This window comes from Neoarius graeffei, chromosome 13, assembly GCF_027579695.1.
Source record: "Neoarius graeffei isolate fNeoGra1 chromosome 13, fNeoGra1.pri, whole genome shotgun sequence".
NCBI classification, from domain to species: Eukaryota; Metazoa; Chordata; class Actinopteri; order Siluriformes; family Ariidae; genus Neoarius; species Neoarius graeffei.
In genome coordinates this window covers 8,551,984-8,577,515 of record NC_083581.1, presented here as the reverse complement: position 1 = coordinate 8,577,515, position 25,532 = coordinate 8,551,984, and the positions used below count along the sequence as shown (strand labels likewise).

Below are 25,532 nucleotides of genomic sequence, written 5' to 3'. Positions count from 1 at the left end.
GGGGGCGGTGGCAGGAGAGATATTGCACTTTATATTGCACATTATATTGCACATTGTCCGGTATTGCATATTGTTAGGCTAGGCTACTGCTCCTTCCCATCCTCTGTCCTCCTGTTACCCCTCCTCCCCCCCAGAGAGGAGTTGTACAGTCTGATGGCATGAGGGACAAAGGAGTTTTTAAGTCTGTTCGTCCTGCACTTGGGAAGGAGCATTCTGTCACTGAACAGGCTCCTCTGGTTGCTGATGACAGTGTGCAGAGGGTGACTGGCATCGTCCATGATGTTCAATAGTTTGTCCATAGACCTCTTCTCTGCCACCGTCACCAGAGAGTCCAGCTTCATGCCAACCACAGAGCCGGCCCGCCTGATCAGTTTGTCCAGCCTGGATGTGTCCTTGGATGTGCTGCCCCCCCCCAGCACACCATGGTGTAAAACAGGACACTGGCGACCACAGACTGATAGAACATCCACAGGAGTTTCCTGCAGATGTTAAAGGACCACAGCCTCCTAAGGAAGTATAGCCTGCTCTGTCCCTTCCTGTATAAGTGTTTGGTGTTGCAAGTCCAGTCCAGCTTGCTGTCCAGCCACAGCCCGAGGTACTTGTAGGAATCCACAGCCTCCATCTCGACTCCCTCGATCAGAACTGGTCGTAACCTTGGTCTGGACCTCCCAAAGTCAATGACCAGCTCCTTGGTCTTTGAGGTGTTGAGCTGCAGATGGTTCCTGTTGCACCACACAGCAAAGTCCCTCACCAGGCTCCTATACTCCTCCTCTCTGTCGTCACTGATACACCCAACAATGGCTGTGTCATTGGCAAACTTCTGAATGTGACACAGCTCCGAGTTGTAGCAGAAGTCTGCGGTGTACAGGGTGAAGAGAAGAGGGGCCAGCACCGTGCCCTGGGGTGCTCTGGTGCTGCTAATCACAGTGTCAGACTTGATGTCCTTCAGCCTGATGTACTGCGGCCTTTCAGTGAGGTAGCTGGAGATCCAGGTGACCAGGCAGGGGTCCACTCGCATCCTGTTCAGTTTGTCCTGAAGCAATAGGGGCTGGATGGTGTTGAAGGCACTCGAGAAGTCCAAGAAGAGGATCCTCACCGTGCCATTTCCCTTATCCAGATGCGAGTGGGCTTGGTGTAGCAGGCAGAGGATGGCGTCTTCCACACCAACACCTACCCGGTACGCAAACTGCAGACAGTCCTGGGCATGTTGTACCTGGGGTCTGAGGAGGCTGAGGAAGAGCCGCTCCAATGTCTTCATCAGATGTGAAGTGAGTGCCACCGGTCGGAAGTTGTTCAGCTCATTGGGCCGATTCTTTTTGGGAACTGGAACGATACATGATGACTTCCAGAGGGTTGGCACTCTCCCCAGCTGCAGGCTGAGGTTGAAGATGCATTGGAGTGGTTCACCCAGTTCAGCAGCGCAGGTCTTCAGTAGTCGGGGACACACCTTGTCCGGGCCTGCTGCTTTCCTGGGGTGAAGCTTCCTCAGTTGACCTCTGACCTGGTCTGCAGTAATGCATGGAGGAGTCTGTGTTGAGGTGGGGGAGGAGGGGACTGCTGTGATGACTGGGGGGAGGTGTGTTGAGTGAAGAAGGAGAGATGGCTGCAGTGAGGGAGAGGGTGGGGGGGACGTGGGCTGGTTGAACCGATTGAAAAAGTCATTCAAGTCATTCGCCCTCTCCACTGTCCCCTCAACAACTCTGGTCTTTGTATTGTGACCTGTGATGGTTTTCACACCTTCCCAGACCTCCCTCATGCTGTTCTCCTTCAGCTTCTGCTCCACCTTTCTCCTGTAACTGTCCTTAGCTTCCCTCATGCAGCGTTTTACGTCTTGCTGTGCTGCTTTCATTGCCTCCCTATCCCTGCTCCTGAAGGCAGCCTTCTTCCTGCTGAGGACAGCTTTGACTTCTTGTGTTACCCATGGCTTGTTATTAGGGTAACACCATACAGTCTTAGTGGGGGAGACCACATCTGCACAGAAGTTGAGGTAATCCGTCAGACAGTGTGTCAGCCCCTCTACTGAGGTTTTTCACCTGACATCACAGGGTCACGTGACGCCCCGGTGTCCGCCATTTTGAAGGTCAAGCTAGCTAATGTCAACAACAGTAGCTAGTATGTTACTGTAGCAATGTTTACGTTCAGTCATTTGGATGACTGTTAAAACCTTTCAGTCTCAAGTTTTTCCTTTACTGTATTTACTAGTTTACTGTAATTATGATCCGGCAGCTATTTACACCGGATCCAGTGTAAATAGCTGCCGGAGCCGACGTCCCAGCCTGCCCAAGCGTGCTAGCTCCCAGCCTGCCCGAGCGCGCTAGCTCCCAGCCTGCCCGAGCGCGCTAGCTCCCAGCCTGCCCGAGCACGCTAGCTCCCAGCCTGCCCGAGCGCGCTAGCTCCGGCAAGCTCGGATGTCGGCTCCGGCAGCTATTTACACTGGATCCGGTGTACATAGCTGCTGGATCATAATTACAGTAAACTAGTAAATACAGTAAAGGAAACACTTGAGACTGAAAGGTTTTAACAGTCATCCAAATGACTGAACATAAACATTGCTACAGTAACATACTAGCTACTGTTGTTGACATTAGCTAGTGCTAACAGCTAGCTGCTAGTACACTGCTACAACACAGACACCGACCCTAATAATACAGTTCTTGGTCATTGCCTGGTAACAGCAAATTTATAACGGGCCATGTCTCAACAGATTAAGAAGTTATTTCAATGACATTTAATAACATTTTGTTTATCCTGAGGACCGAAAGTAAATGAAAATGTGAACAAACCTTAGCTGTAATAAGATGGCGACCACCGGCTCCAGGGACGACCCACTGATGTAGGCATGTTACTCAGCCTGACAAAATATTTGTAGGCATCCAAACTCTTGTACGCTTTCAGATCAATACCTGTGTATGGCGATGGGTTTTTAACGACATAGGTATACAGATCATGTGGGCCGAAGTCAGGTAAAGACGAGGGCTTCATGTACTTCCGTATGTCAGTGAACAATCCTGGTGGAAGCAGGTAAACGTCGTTCTCTAAGCCTGCTAACCTCAATTTTTGCAAATACCTCTCCCTCTGCTCGCCCTGTAAATGCCCTACGTCGCTGGATAGTGAAGGTGTTTTCTGCATCTCGCTCCTTTTTCTTTTATGTTTTTCGTTTGTCGCCTTCCTCGCATTCAAACTGATTCGAGCCGTGACGTCCAAAATGGCAGCATCACATGACTTGGTCACGTGGGTGAAAAACCTCAATTACCCCTTTTCCACCAAGTCAGTTCCAGGGCTGGTTCGGGGCCAGTGCTGGTGCACAACTCGTTCAACTTGCGAGCCAGCTGAGAACCAGTTTGCTTTTCCATAGCTCGGGGTGCTAAGGGGAGCCATGTCATTACGTCGCTGTATACGTCAGTTACGTCGCTGCGTTTGCGTAAACCTTGGCGCGAACATCGACGCAACAACAACACGGAGAAGAAGAAGCAGCAACAACAACAATAATGGATGACTTTGCGTTTGTACAGCTGCTGCTTCTCGTCGCTTAAAAATGGCGACCTTTCGCAGTCTTGCTGTTGTTGTCGGTCTTAACAACTCCCCCCCCCCACTGACGTAAGCAGTTCTTTCCTCTGGCCCAGCAAAGAGTTGGTGCTAGCCTGGAACCTTTTTTCTGGCCCCAGAGCCAGTTCTTTGTCAGTGGAAACAGAAAACCCGGTTCCAAACTAAGCACTGGCCCCGAACCAGCCCTGGAACTGCTTTGGTGGAAAAGGGGCATATGTCCTCACAGTGTGGGCTAAGCAGCACATCCCAGTCCGTGATATCATAACAGTCCCTGAGGGCATCTTCCATTTCAGGGGACCACCTCCTGATGGAGCTAGTTGTTGCAGGCTGCCTTTGAACCAGGGGGGTGTACTTCGGCTGTAGAAGAACCAGGTTGTGGTCAGACTTCCCTAGTGGGAGGAGGGGTGTGACTCTGTATGCATCCCTCACATTAGCGTCTGCGTCTGCCCTCGGAGGGATGTAAACACAGATGGTGATCACGTGACTGAACTCCCTCGGCAGATAATATGGCCGCAGGCTAATGGCTAGCAGCTCCAAGTCCGGGCAGCATAAAACTGTCTTTACGGAGATATGTCCTGGGTTACACCAGCGATTGTTCACATAAATGATGAGTCCCCCACCTTTGCTTTTCCCGCATGTGTTAGTGTCTCTGTCGGCTCTCACAGCAGTGAATCCCCGCAGGTCCACGTTAGCATCTGGTACGAGGTGTGTTAGCCATGTCTCCGTAAAGATAAATAAGCTGCTCTCCCGGTAAATCCGCTGGTTGTTCAGAGCGGAAATCTCATCGACTTTATTCGGCAGCGAGTTCACATTCCCCATGATAACGGAGGGAATGGATGGTTTGTAGCACCGCCGGTTGTCCGCTAGCCTAGCCTTTAGCTTAGCTCCAGCCTTGCAGCCCCTGGGTTTCCTCCTCAGCTCCGCCAAGATGGGGTGTCGTATCCCGGCTTGTCCCATTGTTTTCAGGGCCAGCAGCTCCTCTCTCGAATAAGAGAGAAAACTGGCTCCTGGTTGCGTGTTAAGGTTAAATATATCCATGTTATATAGTAAAACACACTATGTCTTCGTAAGAAGAGCAGAGAAGTAAAAAAAAGGTGGAAAAAAAGAGGTTTAAAGAGCTAAAAACTACAGAGCTACTGGAGAGGCAGCCGTCTCACACAGCGCCCATAAGCATTTATTCAGTGTTATTCTCAGTGACTGGGTGTATCGCCCATAATCCAGTATGAACATGGATTTGTATTAACATTTATAATGATGTAAATGACTGGCCAGTTTACAATCAACTGATCTCATCTCATCTCATTATCTCTAGCCGCTTTATCCTTCTACAGGGTCGCAGGCAAGCTGGAGCCTATCCCAGCTGACTACGGGCGAAAGGCGGGGTACACCCTGGACAAGTCGCCAGGTCATCACAGGGCTGACACATAGACACAGACAACCATTCACACTCACATTCACACCTATGGTCAATTTAGAGTCACCAGTTAACCTAACCTGCATGTCTTTGGACTGTGGGGGAAACCGGAGCACCCGGAGGAAACCCACGCGGACACGGGGAGAACATGCAAACTCCACACAGAAAGGCCCTCGCCGACCCCGGGGCTCGAACCCAGGACCTTCTTGCTGTGAGGCAACAGCGCTAACCACTACACCACCGTGCCGCCCACAATCAACTGATTATGTAATAAATCACACCAAAGTGTACTGATGCATACAAGAATGCTATTTCCTTTTCTCACCTCTTAGCTTATTAGCTATTCAGTAAATTTTGATCGGGTTAACTTTTCTTTACCTGAGCTACTCTCATGAGACTGGGTTGTTAGATCACATAAAATGAAACAAAAGAAAAATCTTGCAGTATTACCTGCTCAAGCAGAAAGGACAGTTTATGTCTCAGAGAGACATCTGAGGAGTAGGTAGAGTACTTTCTGCTCATTGTGCCCTGGATGGGGAAAAGATACCAGCATATCAGCTGTGTTCAAATCTTACTAACTGCATAATAATGAAAAACATATACCAATCTCTGAAGTATAAACTTCACAATTTTAGTGAAATTGTCCTGTTAAAAGGATTTGACTGACACAATGACACTTGCACACACATAGCAAAAAACAATTACATGCGATTTGCATTTTAATTCATAAAAATGAGCAATCATTGAATTCAGTTAATATTTACATACAAACCCCATTTCCAGAAAAGTTGGGATATTTTCCAAAATGCAATAAAAACAACTAAAAATGTTATTAAAAAGACAGGTAATTTAAGAGAATGGTAATAATGCCTCTGTCCCATCTTTTTTTTTTTGAGTGTGTTGGAGAAATCACATTCTAACTTCATTTATCTTCACAAAATACAATTAAGTTGATCAGTAGAAGTATTGAACAATTTTTATTTGTACCTTTGTAAGTTAAATAAAGGTTCATGTGAATTAACACGTCACAGACTTTTTGTTTTTATTGCATTTTGGAAAATATTCCAACTTTTCTGGGAATGTACAAAACATATGATACCATATAACATGTATGAAAGAATACAATATGTAGCCTAAATAGCCAAATCTTTTCCAGAATGTTACAAATGACCTCTTACCATCGCATCATACTGCTTGATCTCCTGGTATGACCGTCGTGTTGAACTCTGAAATGTGCACACAAGAAAAACATTGTGTCAGATACAACCAGTATGACTATTTTTTTTCTGTGTGCTATCTTGCTATGTTTTTATTTATTTTTGTACATTGAATTTCGTCTAGTCTTATTTTAACTGTCTTTTATTTTGCCTGATCTAGTCTTTGCTGCATATAGTATACATGTCTGTGATCACATCTTTAATATTCATTTTAAGTTCAAGTTAGCTTCATGCGACACAGCACCTAAGCCCGAGGTACTTCTAGAGTCTCACAACAGATGATACACTTCTTTCTAGTGATTGTTGATTTTGTCATCTTATACTTTGCTTTAATTCCTTAATTCTTTAATTATTACCTCTGGGTTCTTACACTGTAAAAAAAAATAAGATATGTCTCGGGTATTTACATGAAATACCGGGGTATTTAAATAATACTTCAGTGTCTTCTAGGAAGACATGGGTGTATATGGAGGATGCAAGAAAACACGTGTGCCTATTATAAAGACACCAGCGTCTATCAGTAGACACAAGACATGTCTTCCAGGCATTTCTAAATACCCTAGACATGTCTTCTAAGTGTTACATTTAAGGGTATTTAAATAAGACATGTCTAAGCCCTTTTTTTTATTAACAGTGAACTGCTTCCCAGGCACTGTCGCATAGCTGCCCACTGCTCTGGGTATGTGTGCTCATTGCTCACTTGTGTGTGCATGTGTGTGTTCACTGTTTCAGATGGGTTAAATGCAGAGGAGGAATTTCACTGTGGGCGGCACGGTGGTGTAGTGGTTAGCGCTGTCGCCTCACAGCAAGAAGGTCCAGGTTCGAGCCCTGTGGCTGGTGAGGGCCTTTCTGTGTGGAGTTTGCATGTTGTCCGCGTGGGTTTCCTCCGGGTGCTCCGGTTTCCCCCACAATCCAAAGACATGCAGGTTAGGTTAACTGGTGACTCTAAATTGACCATAGGTGTGAATGGTTGTCTGTGTCTATGTGTCAGCCCTGTGATGACCTAGCGACTTGTCCAGGGTGTACCCCACCTTTCGCCCGTAGTCAGCTGGGATAGGCTCCAGCTTGCCTGCGACCCTGTAGAACAGGATAAAGCGGCTACAGATAATGAGATGAGATGAGGAATTTCACTGTGTTTCAGTGTACATGTGACAAATAAAGGCTTCTTCTAAACAAGCAGCAGATATCATCACATGTGAACCAGACACCACTGCATTTTTATGCAAAATGGTTTACAGTTTAACAGAACATAGTACCGAATAGTTCTGTTTTGCAGTTATGCTGTACCTGAATGAATATTGCCATTATAGTTTATAGAAGCATACTTTCAGCTCGATCTCAAGTATAAAGACACCACATTTTTTGTTGCCAGTCATAGTGGATACATTATCACCAAAAAACCTTTAAAAAGTATTTTGAAGTCTAAGGGGCTTATAAGAACTGCAGCCGCATAGGTCAGCTCCATGGTTACAGGTCATGCACAGCAAATGTTAAGAACCTAATTTGATTGTGAACAAAGATATTTAATCTTAAAGCTCCTGGATCTCAGAGAATTTCAGCTCAGAAAAGTTAAGTGTGCACTGTTGTCAGTACATTGCAAGAGGATAAACCTGCATTTGGCATTTTGATTCCTGTGATAAACTGGAACCATTTGGTATTTGTCTCAAGATGTGACTGCAGCTTCTACTCATTCAGTGCACATTTAAACATGTTTTGAGAGTCTTGTTGAGATGTTATGTACAATGAATTTAACAAAATTCATCTACAGCTTGTAAATGTTCAATTTACAGTGGCAATTCTAACTCACTTCTGTTCATTTCATATGGAATTAGGCATTAAATGAACTTTGTTATTATTGCCATGTGTTTATTCCAACGCAAACTGACTCAGAGATTGCAGTATGTGTGTAACACGATCAATCACCACCTCATTGCCTTGAACACAAATACCACTGTCCTATATCAAGCAGTACAAACTACAGGCATTCTGTAAAAAGAAAATGAACAGACATGGCGTTTTTACAAAGTTATATTTACCCTTTGGAGAGTTCTCCTGCTCATTTTTTGTTCAGTGGATGTTGCAAATCTTTGATGGGAAACCTGCAGGACAGAAATGGGAAAAAAAAGTGAGCATCACGGAGATGGCCAGGATTGATTAGTTTGAGGAAACTGGTGCCTGTGTGACATTCTGTTCATTCAGCATAATCTCCAGCCTAACTAAATTGCTGAGGCTGTATTTATAAAGAATCTTGAGGTTAAATTGCTCCTAATTATCTGAGTTTATAAATAAATAAATAAATAAATAAATAAGTGTGTGTGTGTGTGTGTGTGTGTGTATGAAACTATTAAGAGTAATTCACAAAGCATTGTGTGCTAAAAGCAGCTCCCAAACTTGTGAAAACATAAAATCACGAACACGCCTGAAATATTTAACCAAGTAGTCAAGTTCATGTATTTGACATGTGTAATGACAACAAACATCAAAAAGTATTGCCTAATTTTAGGCTGTTTTTTGTCTAATATCACTCACAATATAAATTTTATAACTATACAAAGGTGCTTTAATTATAATGCAAACAAAGTAGCCATCGTTATGATACTGAATAATAACATGCACTGTGTTGTACTAGATTTGTGCTTTGTGGTATCACATACCTGTACCTTGTGAAGCACTGACTCCGGTGTGGAAATTCCATTTTGAGCTCCTAGAGAATTATAAGTTTTCACACTGTTCTCGCTCATGCCCATTTGGGTTATTTTATTTGGCACCTTTATGGAAAAAGATAAGTGTTATCAGTGCTTGCCAAAGAGAGTCATGACAATACTATAAACAGAACCAAATTATGTGACACACACACAGCTTATTATGAATCAGAACCTCCATTTTTGCATTTTAAAAAAAAAACTTTTTAAATGCAAAAACACTGATAGGAATAATATTTGATAGCCATTAATTTGGAAGGTGTACATTTGTATGTATTTATTGTAACTAATAGTGTAGATTTGTCCATGCATTTAAAATAATGCTTAAAACTGTAATAATGGGGAAAAATCATATTATAGTGTATATATAATGTATTTTCAGTAACCTTCTGGTCAGTGCCAGGTGCCTCAGTGTTATATTTAAGAAGATAACTGTCAGCAGCCTCATCAATTGAGATAATAAATTTCTTCTCTTTGCAGGATATTAAATAAGCCACCAGAAGAGAGACTGCACATGGGGGGCACACACACACACACACACACACACACACACACATTTTCAGTTGTTTTATCTGTAATACAAATTCAGAGATATAGCTTCCAGATATAGAAAGATGTAGAACCATCTTTTAAATCTTATTTATGAGTAAAATGATTCATTATGAATATATTTTCAAAATGAAAATTAGGTAAGATAAATGTTATTAAATTATAATGTAACTTGTGTTCATACAGTGTACTCCAAAAAAATGTATTCCATCATTTATTCAGCATTAATCAAATATTTTACTAATCCAATCATAAGTATTGAGTTCTACAGAGCCCTGGAATTGACATGAAAGGGAAAAAAAAAAAACATAGCTAACATAAAAAATGCAGTTTTGTGAGGCCCACATGGAAACAGGACTGTAGTGGAGGCTAAACACATGTAAATGGTGTTTATACACCACCTACTTTTCTGAAATAGCATGTACACAACTCTAAATAGAGTTTACCCAATGTTAAACGCATTAGAGTTTACTATTTTCCCTGCGCTAGCTGTAGTATATTCAAAATGGCACTGCATTATCAGTATTTATGGTATCTGTGTGACCATCTCTCATATGCAAAAGTCACTGCAGTTACAATGTAAATTTCCTCTTATGGGATAATAAAAGGCTATCTTATCTTATCTTATCTTATCTTATCTTATCTTATCTTATCTTATCTTAAGTGGCTACCTTAGCATTAGCATTGGTGTTCAACTCAAATGCCATGAAAACACACAAACACATCTACAAAATGGATTTAATATATTTATATTTGAGCCTAATCTCAAGATTCTGTGAACCTCTCCCACTGGTGTGTGCACTCCATTACTGTGGTTTCCATCAGTTTTTTCATGTAGCTGAACTGACCTGGAAATACATTAAAATAAATGAAAAAGTTTACCGAGATCTCACAAAAGTACATATTTGTTTTTTTTTTTTCTCTCTCCATATCCCTTCTAGGGCTCCATAGAGTTCATTGTTTAATAAAGAGAAATATTTTATTTTTCAACTGAAACTGCATGTTCATTTTGATGCCCTATTTCACAGTTATTTAAAATCCTTGTGTCACTTACTTAATTCAAAAGAAAAACACAAAGTGTTTATTTCTGTAATTCTTCAGTAAAAGCTACACCTATGCATAATGTGAATATTCCTGAATTTCAGATTTACCTAGCAGTAACAACAAAGCAAAGATTATGATCCCAATGGCAGTAAGGCTCAGCCCTGCAGTCATGTATCTGCGAACATTGCAGCTGGGTGTGATGCTGCAGTTACACACAGTGACGGACAGGTTTTGGACTAAACCAAAGCCCTGGCTGTCGGATATTTTGACCTGAAACTCATAAGGGCCTGAATAGACGTTCTTCTCTCGGATTAGGTTCACAGTTGTGCCTGCAGAGAGATCAGAGAATATATTTTCTTTGTCACATTAATTCATCATTTTGATTTTTGTACAAGAACAGTAATTAATTGTTTAATATGATACAACTTGTTTTTCTTCCATTATGTCTAAGAATTTGACTTAAACTGTGCATAAATAAATAGCTAGTATTTGTCTATTAAATTATGTTTAATAATTATTTAAAAAAAAAGAAAACTGAAAGATTGGAGTGCTTTTGGTCATAGAGCTCTGTAGTTTTGTAAAGTACAGCCACAATCAGAAAAAGTTGAGACGGTGTGGAAAATGAAAATAAAACAAGAAAGCAGTGATATCTAAATTTAATTTGACTTGTATCTCACTGGATATGGTATAAACACAAGGTATTTCATTTTTTCTCTGGTTGACTTCATTTCATTTGTTAATATACATCCATTCCTTCATTTCAGGCCTGCAGCATATTCCTAAAAAAAGTCATCATTTATTTCTTTATCCCTTTTCACAATAGACACTGTTGCAAAACAGCTTTACAGAAAAATAAAGACTGTAAACATATGAACTAATAATTTTATCTCATCTCATCTCATTATCTCTAGCCGCTTTATCCTTCTACAGGGTCGCAGGCAAGCTGGAGCCTATCCCAGCTGACTACAGGCGAAAGGCGGGGTACACCCTGGACAAGTCGCCAGGTCATCACAGGGCTGACACATAGACACAGACAACCATTCACACTCACACCTACGGTCAAATTAGAGTCACCAGTTAACCTAACCTGCATGTCTTTGGACTGTGGGGGAAACCAGAGCACCCGGAGGAAACCCACGCGGACACGGGGAGAACATGCAAACTCCGCACAGAAAGGCCCTCGCCGGCCACGGGGCTCGAACCCGGACCTTCTTGCTGTGAGGCGACAGTGCTAACCACTACACCCTCATGTCGCCCGGTATGAGTCTATATATATATATATATATATATATATATATATAATGTGTGTATAAAAATTTAATGCATGCTTATCTGTTTTTACACACTTGATTACTGTAGCTTCATAATTGCCAGTTTATGTAAATTGCAGTATTTTGATTGGAGTTTCTATTCATTTTACATTGCATGCTTTTAGCAGACACTCTTATTTAGAGTGATGTATAACACACCCAACACAGCTTGGGGAGCAGGTGCCTTGCCAAAGGGCAGTTCAGCTATTACTGTTGGTTCAGGGAATCAAACCAGTGATCTTTTGGTCCCTAAGCTACTTTTCTAACCATTAAGCCATGACTTCCCCTTTAAGCTATGGCTTCTGCTCCTATCATTTCTGAGTGAGATGTTTAAGATATTTTAACATTTTCTTTTAAGCTGATTGCACACTTTCAGCCTTTTTTTTTTCTTGTTGCAGACTAATTTTGGGGATCTGGGACAAAAATGGGGTCAAATTTATTGTGCATCCAAATTGTGTCATATAAATATAGCTTTCTCAGCTTATAGGATATCGCAAATGTGCTGATATTTTCAAGCATGTTTGAAACTGTAGGCAGTAAGCACTGTGTAATTGCCTCTACAACATACAACCCTTCCTCCACATTTTCCACTTATTTCCATTTTTTTCTGTTTCCTTGATTTTTGTCAGAGGCAGATGCTAGTTAGATAATTTGCCTCGCTCGTAATAACTTTTTGTTATTGCTACAACCTATTTCTTTGCTCTTGTGGTTATGGGAAGCACCAAGCTGTTAAGGTAATCTTGGTAAATTAGAATCCTCACATCTCTTATTAGCCAAAGATAATTAAAAATTCATCCATCTAATCATCCGTTATCTGTATTTCTTATCCATCAGGGCCATAGGGGAAGCTGGAGTCAATCACAGCTGACTTTGGGTGAATGGTGGGGTACATCCTGGGCAGGTTGCCAGTCTATCTGGCTAACTAATGAAAAATCATATTCAAGTCCACAAAATCGAAATTTCTGATCATTTGGGTCTTAGAATGCTTCCAAATTTGCAGCCTTGAAATCATGCTACATGTATATTGTTATCCCAATTTTAGGTGAAAAGCAGTGATGGTGTCAAATGTTTACCAGAGTTTGGTTCAATTCTCCATTTTCCCTTGACATCTCCCAGGAGCTCGTAGTGGAATGGTGCACTGTATGGTTGAAGATGCAGATCTACAGCAGTGATGTTAGTCTTGGTTTCCTTGTCTGACAAACACACATTTGTTTTGTTCACCTCCAACAGTGGTACATTATCATTCTCATCTAAAAGATGGATGACCAGCGTCCCTGTACCTGTTAGTCGAGGTTGAGCTGTCAGTAAAATGGGGGGAGAAGAACAAATTCGTGATTATGTTGTCTATGGAGTGTAGTCCATTCAAATCGAGGGGTCAGAAAGAGCATTTTATTCAAGATCTGCTCTTACCCTGTGGGCATCTGGTTAGAATCCTGTAAAAAGCCTAAGAGGAGTCTTGGAAAATAAATTGGAACAAGCCTACATGGCCAACAAAGACCATTCAAACCCATGAACTTCATGAAAAGTTTGATGATGACAATTAAAACATTTAAAATAAAAACTAAAAAACATATTTTCAACCTGAACCAGGATTTACTTTTAGCACGTTGAATCGATTGCTGGTCTTATATTTGATTATAAATACATGTGAATAGCATCCCCCCCCTTCTTCTGGGATGCTTTTTTTCTTCTGTTTTCCCCCCCTTCTTTTAAGAGCTCTCTCATCATATTTGACTGAATTTCTGGATGTTGTTGATATTTGGCATTCGCTTTGCATGGTAGGCACAGCTATGAACTGTGTTTACCGATGATGGTTTTCTGAGGGGTTCCTGAGCCCATGTAATCATATCCTTCATACAGTCAGGTCAGTTTTTATGCATTGCTGCCTGAGGGATTGAAGGTCATGGGCATTCAGTGTTTGTTTTTAGCCTTGTCCGTTACATGCAGAGATTTCTCTGGATTCTCTCAATCTTTTGATGATATTATGGATTGTTGATGGTGAAACCCCTAAATTCTTTGCAGTTGTACATTGAGAAACGTTCTTAAATTGTTGGACTATTTGTTCACACAGTTTCTTGCAAAGTGGTGGATCTTGCATCATCCTTGCTTGTGAAAGTCTGAGCCTTTCCAATTACCAGTTAACATGTTTACCAAAAGAATGCTGCAAACAGGTGCTTTTTGAGTATTCCACAACTTTCCGTGTCTTTTGTTGCTTCTGTCCCAAGTTTTTTGGAGCATGTTTCAGGCATCAAATTCAGATTGAGAGTATATTTACAAAAAGTTTCAGTTTGAACATGAAATACCTTGTTTTTGCTTTATATTCATTTGAATATAGGTCAGAAAGGGTTTTCAGATCATTGCATTATGTTTTTATTTACATTTTACACATCTTCCCAACTTTTTTTGGAATTGGGGTTGTAGATTGTTGATAAAAATATCCGAGAAAACCAACATAAGAATTACACTGACAATTGGTGGATGCTGTTATCTAAAATGACTTCCAGTTGAGCTTGGGAGAATAATGAAGATGAAGAATAATGGCATTGCTCAGAGGCACAACAGTAGAAGCTTGAATGTGCTGGGATTTGAATTCACAGCCTTCTGGTCAACAGCTCAAAACTATTGAGTTCCAACTTGTTAGTACTTGCAGTATATCAAAAGTCAAAGAATCACTCTTACTGTTTCTTACCATTTTCCACAGCATACATGATGACACTGTAGCCACTATTGTTCACAAATGGTGATTCTCTGTCCATAACCTTGGCCACAGAAACGTTGCCAGTTTTTGAATCTACAGTCACCCAGTTATCTTTATCTTCTCCTTTCACAAAGCTAGAAGAAATACAGATATTGAGATGGTATAAATATCCAGTTGCAGTTCTTGGTAATTAATTCCTTTGAACATTTGGATCCTAGTGTACTATGCATTTTTAATTGTTGTTTTAGATCAGGTATGGACAAACCTGGGCCCAGAATCTGGCCTGGCAACCACTTGATGTGTTTTAAAAAAAACAAACAAACTACAAATAAGCCAATATTTCTCACTTGACTACAGACAAAAGCTGAGCCAATTTAGAATTTGTCAGAAAAAATGGGTGGCATAGTGGTATAATGGTTAGCACTATCGCCTCACAGCAAGAAGGCTCTGGGTTTGAGCCCAACAGCCAATGGGGGCCTTTCTGTGTGGTGTTTATATGTTCTCCCTGTGTCTACATGGGTTTCCTCTGGGTGCTCTGGTTTCCCCCACAGTTCAAAGAAATGCAGTTAGGTTAACATGGGGCAGCCTTAGGCTGAGGTGCCCTTGAGCAAGGCACCTACCCCCCAGCTGCTTCCCGGGCACTGTTAGCATGGCTGCCCACTGCTCTGGGTATGTGTGTGTGTGCTCACTGCTTATGTGTGTGTTCACTGCTTCAAATGGGATAAATGCAGAGAGGAGTTTCACAAGTGTACTTGTGATGAATAAAGTTCTTCTAATTAAAATCCTGTGTGTATGTCACATTTTAGCAAAAATATTTTTGTCACACTCACAAATTGTACACATTTCTCAATTTCTACAGCCAGAATTATTTTATGGTTTTAAGAGTCAAGCACACAGTTATGATAAATGTTGCTCCACTTACTGAAATAAACCTCCAGATGACACATCTGGGTCGATGGCTGTAAGGGTGTAAAAGGAGGTTCCTACTTTTGTATTCTCCCTGATCATTGTTACTTGAATAGGTGGTACAAATTCTGGTGGTTCGTTGATGTCCTCAACAAAAATTGTGACTGGGTAACGCTTGGGTGCACCTGTGCTGGACCCTTCAGCAGAAGTCTCTATGTCCCATAAACTTTGCGGAGGACGTTTTTTCACCTTACAGAAGAAGTAGGGCACTTCATTTTCCACACTGATTGACACATTTTTTGAAGTTTGCTTCTCATAATCCATTGCCTATTTAGAAAAGCAAAAAATTAAAATTAACAGGTATGGACAAATTAAATAAGACAGCTCTAATTGTGCATAATGTTTTGAAATGTACAGAAAAAAAAATTTCTAGAAAATGAACTTCAGCAGTATCCATTTCTGCAGCTATAGCTGTCAAATTAAATTGCATAGATTTGTGGTGGTCTGGGAAAACTCATTGGATGTCACTGTGGCACTCGTTGGCAAGTTCTGGAAAACTTACAAAAGATAAAAACATATGATGTTGACTGTAATTGTTTTTCTACCAATACTATGGTTTGACATTTCTACTTAAAGAAAATTTCCTTGTAACCTTATAATCCTGGTAACCAGATTTTAAAACACTATAAATTATAGTGGTTTACATAAATATTTACTGCCCTTGAAACTTTATACAGTTTGCAGTTTAATGACCTGGAGCTGAAATGGACTTAATGGGGAACATGTCATGAATCTTGAATGTACACAAAATAACCCGCAATATGTGAATGGGGACATTCAGTACAGTTTACTAAATTAATTACAACTAAAACTCATGGAAATATTCACCCCATTGCTGGGAAACCCCATAAGTTGCTATTATAAGACACATAAATTATTCAGTGTAGTTGACCAGTGTGCAGAGTTTGTTAGAAAAACAAAACAAAAAACCTAAACTTACAGCACAATTAAGGCTATCAAAAGACTATCAAAATCAAATATCAAAAGAAACCTTGGCCGAAGTTCTGTAAAATTATTAATCAGGGTTATATTCCATTCACCCATCCATTATCTGTAGCCGCTTATCCTTTTCTACAGGGTCGCAGGCAAGTTGGAGCCTATGCCAGATTACTATGGGCGAGAGGCAGGGTACACCCTGGACAAGTCACCAGGTTATCGCAGGGCTGACACAGAAACACAAACATTCACAGCTACAGTCAATTTAGAGCCACCAATTAACCTAACCTCCATATCTTTGGACTGTGGGAAAAACCAGAGAACCTGGAGGAAACCCACACAGGGAGAACATGCAAACTCCACACAGAAAGACCCAAACTGGCCACTGGGCTCGAACCAAGGACCTTCTTGCTGTGAGGTAATAGTGCTAACCACTACACCACCATAGGTTATGTTCTCAATAAACAAATAAATAAATAAATAAATAAATAGATAGAATATCCCATGGACCATTAAATCAAGAAATTGCAAAAATGGAAAGCATTTGGCATAAAATGACTCAGCCTAGAGAATGATGTCCCCTGTATGAGAGTGTCAGAGAGACTAAGAGACCATGGGTAACACTAAGCATTATGCTACCACCACATTTAAATGTGGAGGTTCTCAGGCCAAAGCCAAAAAGTTATATTTTTTCACTTGTCTACTGAATATTCATCTGAGTATGTCTTTTGGCAAACACTAAAAGTAATTTCATATGGATCACCACCCATAAAGCACAGCTTTTTGGAGCACTAGCATTGTGGTTATCCTAGTGAGGATTTTTCCAGCTCCTTCAGTTACTCTTGATTGAATGAAGAAGAAATGGCCTTTATATATCATATCCCAGTTAGTCTGGTTAACACCAGACCATATCACAAGTGAAATATGGTCTGGAATCCGCCTATTGAATTTCTCGTAGGGGAGGTGTGGTTTACGATTGTCAACGGCCGTTTATTGGACGTTGCGAATGTCTATCATTTGGCGTATACATAGCCCATGGCCAATCATGGCAGTTGTACCCGGTGACGTAGTTAGAGCGACGAAGAGGCGAAAGACTGTAACGCCAAACGCTGTTCTTTTTTTTAAAACAAACTTTCGCTCTAAACTATTCAGAACAGTGTCTAAAGCTTGATCGAAAGTTTGGTTCGTATCGCTCGCCGCCATGTTAAATGTGATCCGTAAACAGTCCCAAATAAACTACAAGCTTCCGTTTGTCGAGTAGTACGCGTCACCGTCTTTCCACCCCTCCCCACTCTCTGATTGGCTCCCTAACTCAGGCGAGCCTTTAGACCATAGTTTCCATGCTGTCTTTTCAGATCGGAACAATTGTGCAAAGCAGCATGGGATTTCCCAGGCTATATCCCAGTATGTTTGGATGCTGGAGGACAAAGAGCTGGGTCAGCCATGATCAGGCCCGCTGACAGGGGGGGACAAACGGGTATGTTGTCCCGGGCCCAGGAATGGGGAGGGCCCAGAACTGGGCTCTCATGAAGTTGTGATTATTTTATTTCATTTCAAAATAGGGCTGCACAATTAATCGAATTTAATCGAAAATCGCGATTTTGGCTGCCACGATTAAATTAAATGAAAATCGCGATTTATTTCCATTTAAAATGTGAGCTCTGCTGCATATCTGATCAAGCACTTTTTGACCAGTACTCTGCCAAACCATTGGGGGCGAACCGACGCATGTAAGGTTTCATTACTCCGCCTAAATAAGCAAGCAAGCCAAGTGCGCAGAGCTTCAGTGCAGCGGTATCTTCTTCAAGGGGTGATAGCGTGAGAGGAGGTAACAGATTGAGCGTATTTAGCACTGGAGGCAATGTTGTGACCTGCCTTCACTCATGTTTAAAGCCAGAGCATGTTGATGGTCTGGTCTTTCTAGCTAAAAACTTGTAGGCCTCAGTATAATGCTATGTAATTGTTGCAATTGAGTTTTCAGTTCCTTCATCCTTTGGTAATTTCTTGGATAAATTTCATTTAGACTATTTGTCATTTGGAAATCAGAATTTCTCTTTTAAATTTCATTCTGCACTGAAAGCTGTTTATATTGTTTGTTTGAATATAGTGAAATAAAATTTAAGTGATTTCCCTAATATCAAGAATAATCGTGATTAATAATCGTGATTACAATTTTGATCAAGATAATCGTGATTATCATTTTTTCCATAATTGTGCAGCCCTATTTCAAAATGTGTTGATTTGGGGGAGAAATGTGCTATATTTGCATTCAATAAATGATTTCTAGATCTTTTGCCTTTATTGTCTTTGAAAAAGGCATCAAGAACCCCCTACCACCCCTAATGCAAAAATGGTTTGGTCTGACTCTTTGATTAAGGGGAAAAAAACGACATCGTTCGATCATAGCGCTTCGACAATCAGCGTGCGTGCCATTTGCCAACATGCACAAGTCAGGAGCACAGAAAAGAAAAGAGAAAAAGAGAGGAAGAAACCAAGAGACTCAGGGGCTCACTGCATAAATATTTTAAAAAAGATTGGGATGATGCAGCAGGTACTAGCAAAGGCAGTGGGGCAGCTGAGCCAGGTAAGACACAGCCAACTTTTTCCAGCCCCGTAAAGTAACCCCAACCAAGGCACGCGCGGCACGCAATTCATGTTACAAACGAGGGGAGAGCAAGTCACACTGAACACCATATCAAACGCACAGGGCACTGAATCATTTCATAACCACAACGGCTTAATAACATTGTGTTTCATATATCTGATTGAAGCTAAGAATATTCACATTAGCCCGCAATCATATCCCGCCGTTTCTCGAGCGGTGTGTTCTTCTCTGCTTTTCACACTGTACAGTACGCACGCACAGTATACTATGTTCACCCCCAGCCCTGCCCGAAATCCCCCGTCCATCGATGCTCCTTCAAGAGCACCCCAATCGCGTGATTATAGTAGACTATCCACGAGTTTAGGAAGGCATTGCGGGGGTTGTCGCATGCAGGCTTGGGGCGTAACGGAATACATTTAATGGCGTTTGGCGGGGGGGCCCATTCAGAGCATTTTGTCCCGGGCCCAGCCAAAGCTGTCAGCGGCCCTGGCCATGATACACCACCCTGGAGTAGAGAGGAGTTAAGGCCCAACAGAGAGTTAAGGCCCCAAACCCAACAATAGGGGTTTCTGGGCTTGAAACCCCAGCTTCCTGATCAATAACCCAGAGCTTTAATCATTGAGCCACCACAGCCACACCTGCCTGCCTGGTCACTGACATATGGTGGACAGCTTCCTCTAGCCAGAACCCAGTTCAGTATTATGGGCTGTTTTATGAATTGAAAGTTATTAATTAAAGTAGATTTAAATAATAATCCCTTTTTTAATTCAGTTACAGGTTGTAATATTATAAAATATGTAAAATTTAGAACTACATATATTAGAAATTGTACAATTTGATCATGTGAAGTGATTTCCCAGGCCTCCCCACATACATGCAATGAGTTTCACTGTGTATGCTGTCTATGAACATACCATAGACAACATAGATGAGAAGATGACTGGTTTCTAGCTTGCAGTTTGTCAAAAAAAAAAAACTAAGTACCTTTACAACAGTCAGGATTCCTTCATTAGTTTTGGGGTCGGTTTGGATTTTAAAATAGTTTTCCTTATCTCCATGAAGGGTGAATTTAGCTTTCCAGGCTGGTGAACCTGGACTGTTTTTGTCATTGACATTCAAGCGCAGAACTTCCACTCCACTATCTCGTTCTTTTATTGTTCCTTTACCCTGAAAAAAAGATTATTATATAAAAGTCTGAAAATATCAAAATCAAGCTTTTAGTTTGTTAGCTTAAAGGGTACCTGCACCAAAAATAATCATAGGCTAGAAATGCTACACATTTTGCACAAATACATTCTGATGACCCTGTATTGTCACACTGTGTTGCATAAAGCAGTGCTTTAAAATTCTTTTGTATTCTCGTTCACTTAAGTTCCACTTCAGAGCGCTGCCATATTGCCATTTTGTGGCCAGTGTCAAACATCAGCATGACAAAGAATCAATGATAGTATTTTTTGATACACTCACTGATAGTATTTCTATCATTGATAGAATCATTCATGTATCTTGATTGGCTCACTGCTCCTGACACTACGATGTAACAAAATGTACAAAACATTGTTGAAAAATGGTGGAGTGCAATGTGTATGGTCACAAAAACAATAAACAGGGTAATAAGGGAAAGCATTTTTTCTGTGTTCCATTGCCGACAACTGAGCAATGTATATAACTTGCTCAACAGTGGCTACACAATTTGGGAATAGGTCACACTTTGGAAACACTCTCCTTTGGTCAAAATTTTGTTGATTGTGAGGACCATTTTGAGGCCGATTGCTCTGAAAGGAATCTACAGGCTGAGCTCTTGGGCTACACAGGTCACATTAGACTCAAAACCTGTGTTGTGTCAGCAATATTTCCACAGCATCCACAGAAAGGGGATTCAGGCCATGTAAACCAATTAGCTAGAAGAAATGCAAGAAAGGTATAACATTTAATATATTAATTCACTTGTAATATAAATTAGAGAGACTGTTAAATCTAGATCTAAGCTTCAGTCAAAAACGCTGCCTCGCTTAAAAAAAAATAGTGTTGCTTCACTGTCAAATTTTCAGTGTCAAGTTAAATGAAGGCACTTCCTAAAAGCAGAGCTCCCAAGGAGTGTAAAATGTGTTAATAAATAGCCCCACATTTTTTTTTAAAGCAAATTAAAAATAAATGCTGGATAAAAACCCATCTATCTTATGAAAATGAAGATAGAAATTTCATTGTCCGATGGTCAAGTGTTTATGAAACACATTGCCTTGCACTTGCGATTGGGTAACGTATGGTCATAAAAGCCATCCAAAATCAGGTTGATGCTTTAATATATTCTCTTAAGTATGGAGCTTTGCTCCATTTGCTTCACGTACAGGGAGCTCCACTAATATTCTCTGAAGTATGGAGCCTCACTCCACGCACGGGGAGCTCCACTGTAAAGTCACACTCAGCTTCGAGCTGTCATTAGCCTATATTATGACCATATAAACTATTGTGACATATTGCATGCCTATACCTGCTTTCACACACATCATAAATAAATGGGCTTTATATCTAGTATGGACACACACATGCACATTAACACACACACTACACTGAGTTTCTATATATACTAGGCTGCTTACAGATCTGTGAGTTCTCCATCTGGTGCTTGCCCTCTCACATGCCTGGTTGTCATGGCCTATATACAGGCCATTTCCAGTGCAGGCTTGCGTTCAATATCTGTTTCAAAACCGTTCATCCATGAAACAGTGCAGTGACTGTGCCTGTATTATCTCATCTCATTATCTCTAGCCGTTTTATCCTGTTCTACAGGATCGCAGGCAAGCTGGAACCTATCCCAGCTGACTACGGGCGAGAGACGGGGTACACCCTGGACAAGTCGCCAGGTCATCACAGGGCTGACACATAGAGACACACAACCATTCACACTCACACCTACGGTCAATTTAGAGTCACCAGTTAACCTAACCTGCATGTCTTTGGACTGTGGGGGAAACCGGAGCACCCGGAGGAAACCCATGCGGACACGGGGAGAACATGCAAACTCCGCACAGAAAGGCCCTCGCCGGCCACGGGGCTCGAACCCAGACCTTCTTGCGGTGAGGCGACAGCGCTAACCACTACACCACCGTGCCGCCCTGCCTGTATTATATCATATAAAAGTTTGTGCTCTTTACAACAAACACATTCACTGTCAGTTTTCTGCTTGGCACACTTTACACATCGGCACCAGATAGCTGCCGAACCATTTGATCTGCCTTTCTGACTTTGCACTTGCAAAGCACCACCAATTTCCTTACAGTCATCTGATGATTCACTGCTTAAAGTAAAACAAAACCCAAAAATAAATGCTGTTTGCCAATGACGACAAGTGCTCTGATATGCCACTTGCAGACTTAAATTAAAACTAAAACTTTATAACAACAATTTATCCATTTTAAAAGTTATGATATTGCTAAAAAAAAGTAACACAGTCATCAAATAAAGGCTTCTAATTAAAAAAAAAATCCCCAGGCATCTCTCTCTATCTCTCTCTCTCTCTGTGTGTGCGTGTGCGCGGGGGCGTTTTCACTGCATCAGATGGGTTGAATGCAGAAAAATAAATTCACTGTGCTGTAATGGATATGTGACAAAGGCGTCTAATTCTAAAAATCTAATCAGAAATTTTCTGTAACCATGTGATTTTTACTGGCAACAAAATATGCAAATCAACAGACTTCATTTTTAGGAAGTTTTAATCTCACTCAGTTAGATAATGCATATGCAGTACTGACACAGACACTAGTTAACCAATGTCATTTTCATAATCCCTCCCACACCAGGAACTGATCTTACCAGGCAGTCTCCTGTCTCAGTACAAACCAGCTCTTGAGGCGCATGGGTGCGGCACTGATCTCTGTTTCTATAGCCCTCGGCCTCTCACCTGTGATATAGCTAGGTTTACAGTGGGGGACTGGTCTTCTGGTCACTGCGAGAGTTTAACTCCCTACTCGCATCTGTATTGCAGCATGTCTTGCCAGATGGCAGTAGGTACCATTTTTTTATGATGGTCTTTGGTATGAACCGACTGCGAGTAGAACTTGCAATCTCCCGGTTGAGAGGCAGACATGCTAACCACTAGGTCAGTTCATGGTGTCATTGTAATAGCAATGCGATTCTTGATGTCTAAAAAGGTCACTTTTTTCGGTGCATAAAAACAAACAAAAGCATGTCACATAATTTTCTTTTTTTTTGGGGGGGGGGGGGGGGGGTTAAAAAAACCCTCTTTTTGTTTGTAGACAGTGATGGTGTACAGTGTCTTGCAAAAGTATTCATACCCCTTGGTGTTTGTCATGTTTTGCTGCATTACAAGCTGGAATTAAAATGGATTTTTGAGGCATTAGCACCATTTGATTTATACAGCATGCCTACCACTTTAAAGGTGCAACTTGCTTTTTTATTGTGACGCAAACAATAATTAAGATGGAAAAAACAGAAATCTCGAGATTCTCTCGCATAATTTGTACTCAGAGCGCGATATCTGAACCACGGAGCGAGTAAGATGTCAGTGCCCAGGTACATTTTATTTTAAAAGAAAAACAGTCTGTACACAGGGTACGGGTACAAATATGAACAAGTGAAAACTCTTGTATGGATATACATACAAATAATTTCCCAGATGCGGATAGTCCTTTTTCCGAGGTTCATACAAGTATCCGGTTTCTCCACTGTCCATACTGACTTGAAGATCACTTTTTTGTCTGACTAAATCCAGGCTAATAAGTATGGTTACTTGGCTATCAACAACTTGACGTCACATCCTGGGCACCATATTGGTTGCCTGTGTACAATAAAATGACGTGCTTATGGACTTTTAAGCACTTTAAACTACTTATTATCACTATTCAGGTAGCTGCACTTGAGTGCATTATTATAATTATGGTTTGTACTATCAGTATCGATCATATTTAAGTGCTGTACAGGTACCCTTTAAATAATTGTATTACATTTTCATTTGTTTATTTGGGGGATGATTGTATTCAAACTTCAGTCCAATCTGGTATGAGCAGACTGACTAGCAAGTTTGCTTAATGATTTAAACAGTTAAGTACTTACTGTGTGACCAGTGATTTCAGGGAGGTGATTGTTTTGGTCGATGATGTTCAGGACCACTGTGCTTGTGCTGGACAGCTGAACTTTGTCCCCATGATCTTTGGCTTCGATTTGGAGGGTATATTTCTGTGCTTTCTAGAAATAATTAATAAAATTTAAGTCATTATTACATAATTTTATATTTTTAATATGTTACAAGCAAAAAAACAATTTTCAACTTTTAATGAATATTCTCTGGAACAGCAGTGTCAAACCTTGGGCCCACAGCCAAGAAGAAGAATTGGCCCTGGTAAGGTTCTAATCCTGCCCATCAAACTTATATTCTGAATTCAGGTAATTTTGTGGGCTGTCACTGAATTGAAACCTTCAGGGGACATGGGACTAGTCTCTGTTATTCCACTAGGGGGCACAAAGTCTCATCTCATCTCATTATCTCTAGCCGCTTTATCCTGTTCTACAGGGTCGCAGGCAAGCTGGAGCCTATCCCAGCTGACTACGGGCGAAAGGCGGGGTACACCCTGGACAAGTCGCCAGGTCATCACAGGGCTGACACATAGACACAGACAACCATTCACACTCACACCTACGGTCAATTTAGAGTCGCCAGTTAACCTAACCTGCATGTCTTTGGACTGTGGGGGAAACTGGAGCACCTGGAGGAAACCCACGCAGACACAGGGAGAACATGCAAACTCCGCACAGAAAGGCCCTCGCCGGCCACAGGGCTCGAACCCGGACCTTCTTGCTGTGAGGCGACAGCGCTAACCACTACACCACCAGGGCACAAAGTCAGGGCTATAAATTATGCTGTAAAGGCTTTGATCCCTTGGAAATGAAGTGAGCATACCACAGGGTTTTTGACCTCTCCGTTTGACACCAAGTCCCATCGAATGTTCCCCCCCCCCCCCCATTTTTCCTTTTACATTTAGAAATCTCTCTAGTCCCCCCCCCCATGATGAATTGCTTTTGGTAAATTAAAAAAAAAAAAATCAAATAACTTTTTTTTTGTTCAAAACGATTTGTACATCCAATAACAAAGCAAAACCTTCCCATACTGTTCAATAATGACTAACATGGCTGAATAAAGCACTACAAGCATGCCCCCTGTCATGGCAGTGTAGTTACTGTTGCTATGGGGGTCATGTGATGGTGCAAAGCCTCTATTGATGAAACATCAAAATGTGCTGATATTTAATTTGCAACCTAAAAATATCTTTTTCAAAATAACTTACTTTAGAAGCTTTTCAAAAACAGGGGCAAATACTTATGCAATCACAACTTTTACATTTGTGTTGATGAGCGATGATTATTATTTTTTTTAATTGTTATTGGCCTTATTGTTAATGGTAAGTGTAAAGTGGCCCTTTACCTAAAATGAGTTTGACACCCCTACTTTAGAGCAGTAACAACAGCCAGTATGTAGTTTATTGAGCAATAGGCATTTATTTACATAAACAAAACTGTTCTGTGATGGG

General features: G+C 41.2%; 1 protein-coding gene across 3 annotated transcripts in view; it reads right to left on the bottom strand.

Annotated features, from left to right (window-relative positions):
• LOC132896401 (cadherin-like protein 26) overlaps positions 1-25,532 on the bottom strand; it is a 36,330-nt gene that overhangs the window by 1,811 nt on the left and 8,987 nt on the right. Inside the window, exons 6-17 of one of the 3 annotated variants that reach the window (XM_060937203.1) lie at positions 24,061-24,192; positions 19,972-20,154; positions 15,403-15,713; positions 14,472-14,614; positions 13,063-13,080; positions 12,856-12,975; positions 10,580-10,801; positions 9,266-9,387; positions 8,832-8,945; positions 8,214-8,276; positions 6,139-6,186; positions 5,411-5,488 (exon numbers count right to left, since the gene is read on the bottom strand). In XM_060937203.1, coding sequence (XP_060793186.1) covers positions 5,411-5,488; positions 6,139-6,186; positions 8,214-8,276; positions 8,832-8,945; positions 9,266-9,387; positions 10,580-10,801; positions 12,856-12,975; positions 13,063-13,080; positions 14,472-14,614; positions 15,403-15,713; positions 19,972-20,154; positions 24,061-24,192 — 1,554 coding nt within the window. Of the gene's footprint in view, positions 1-5,410; positions 5,489-6,138; positions 6,187-8,213; positions 8,277-8,831; positions 8,946-9,265; positions 9,388-10,579; positions 10,802-12,855; positions 13,081-14,471; positions 14,615-15,402; positions 15,714-19,971; positions 20,155-24,060; positions 24,193-25,532 lie in introns of all 3 variants that reach the window. The other 2 variants (XM_060937202.1, XM_060937204.1) reach the window with 2 other exon arrangements.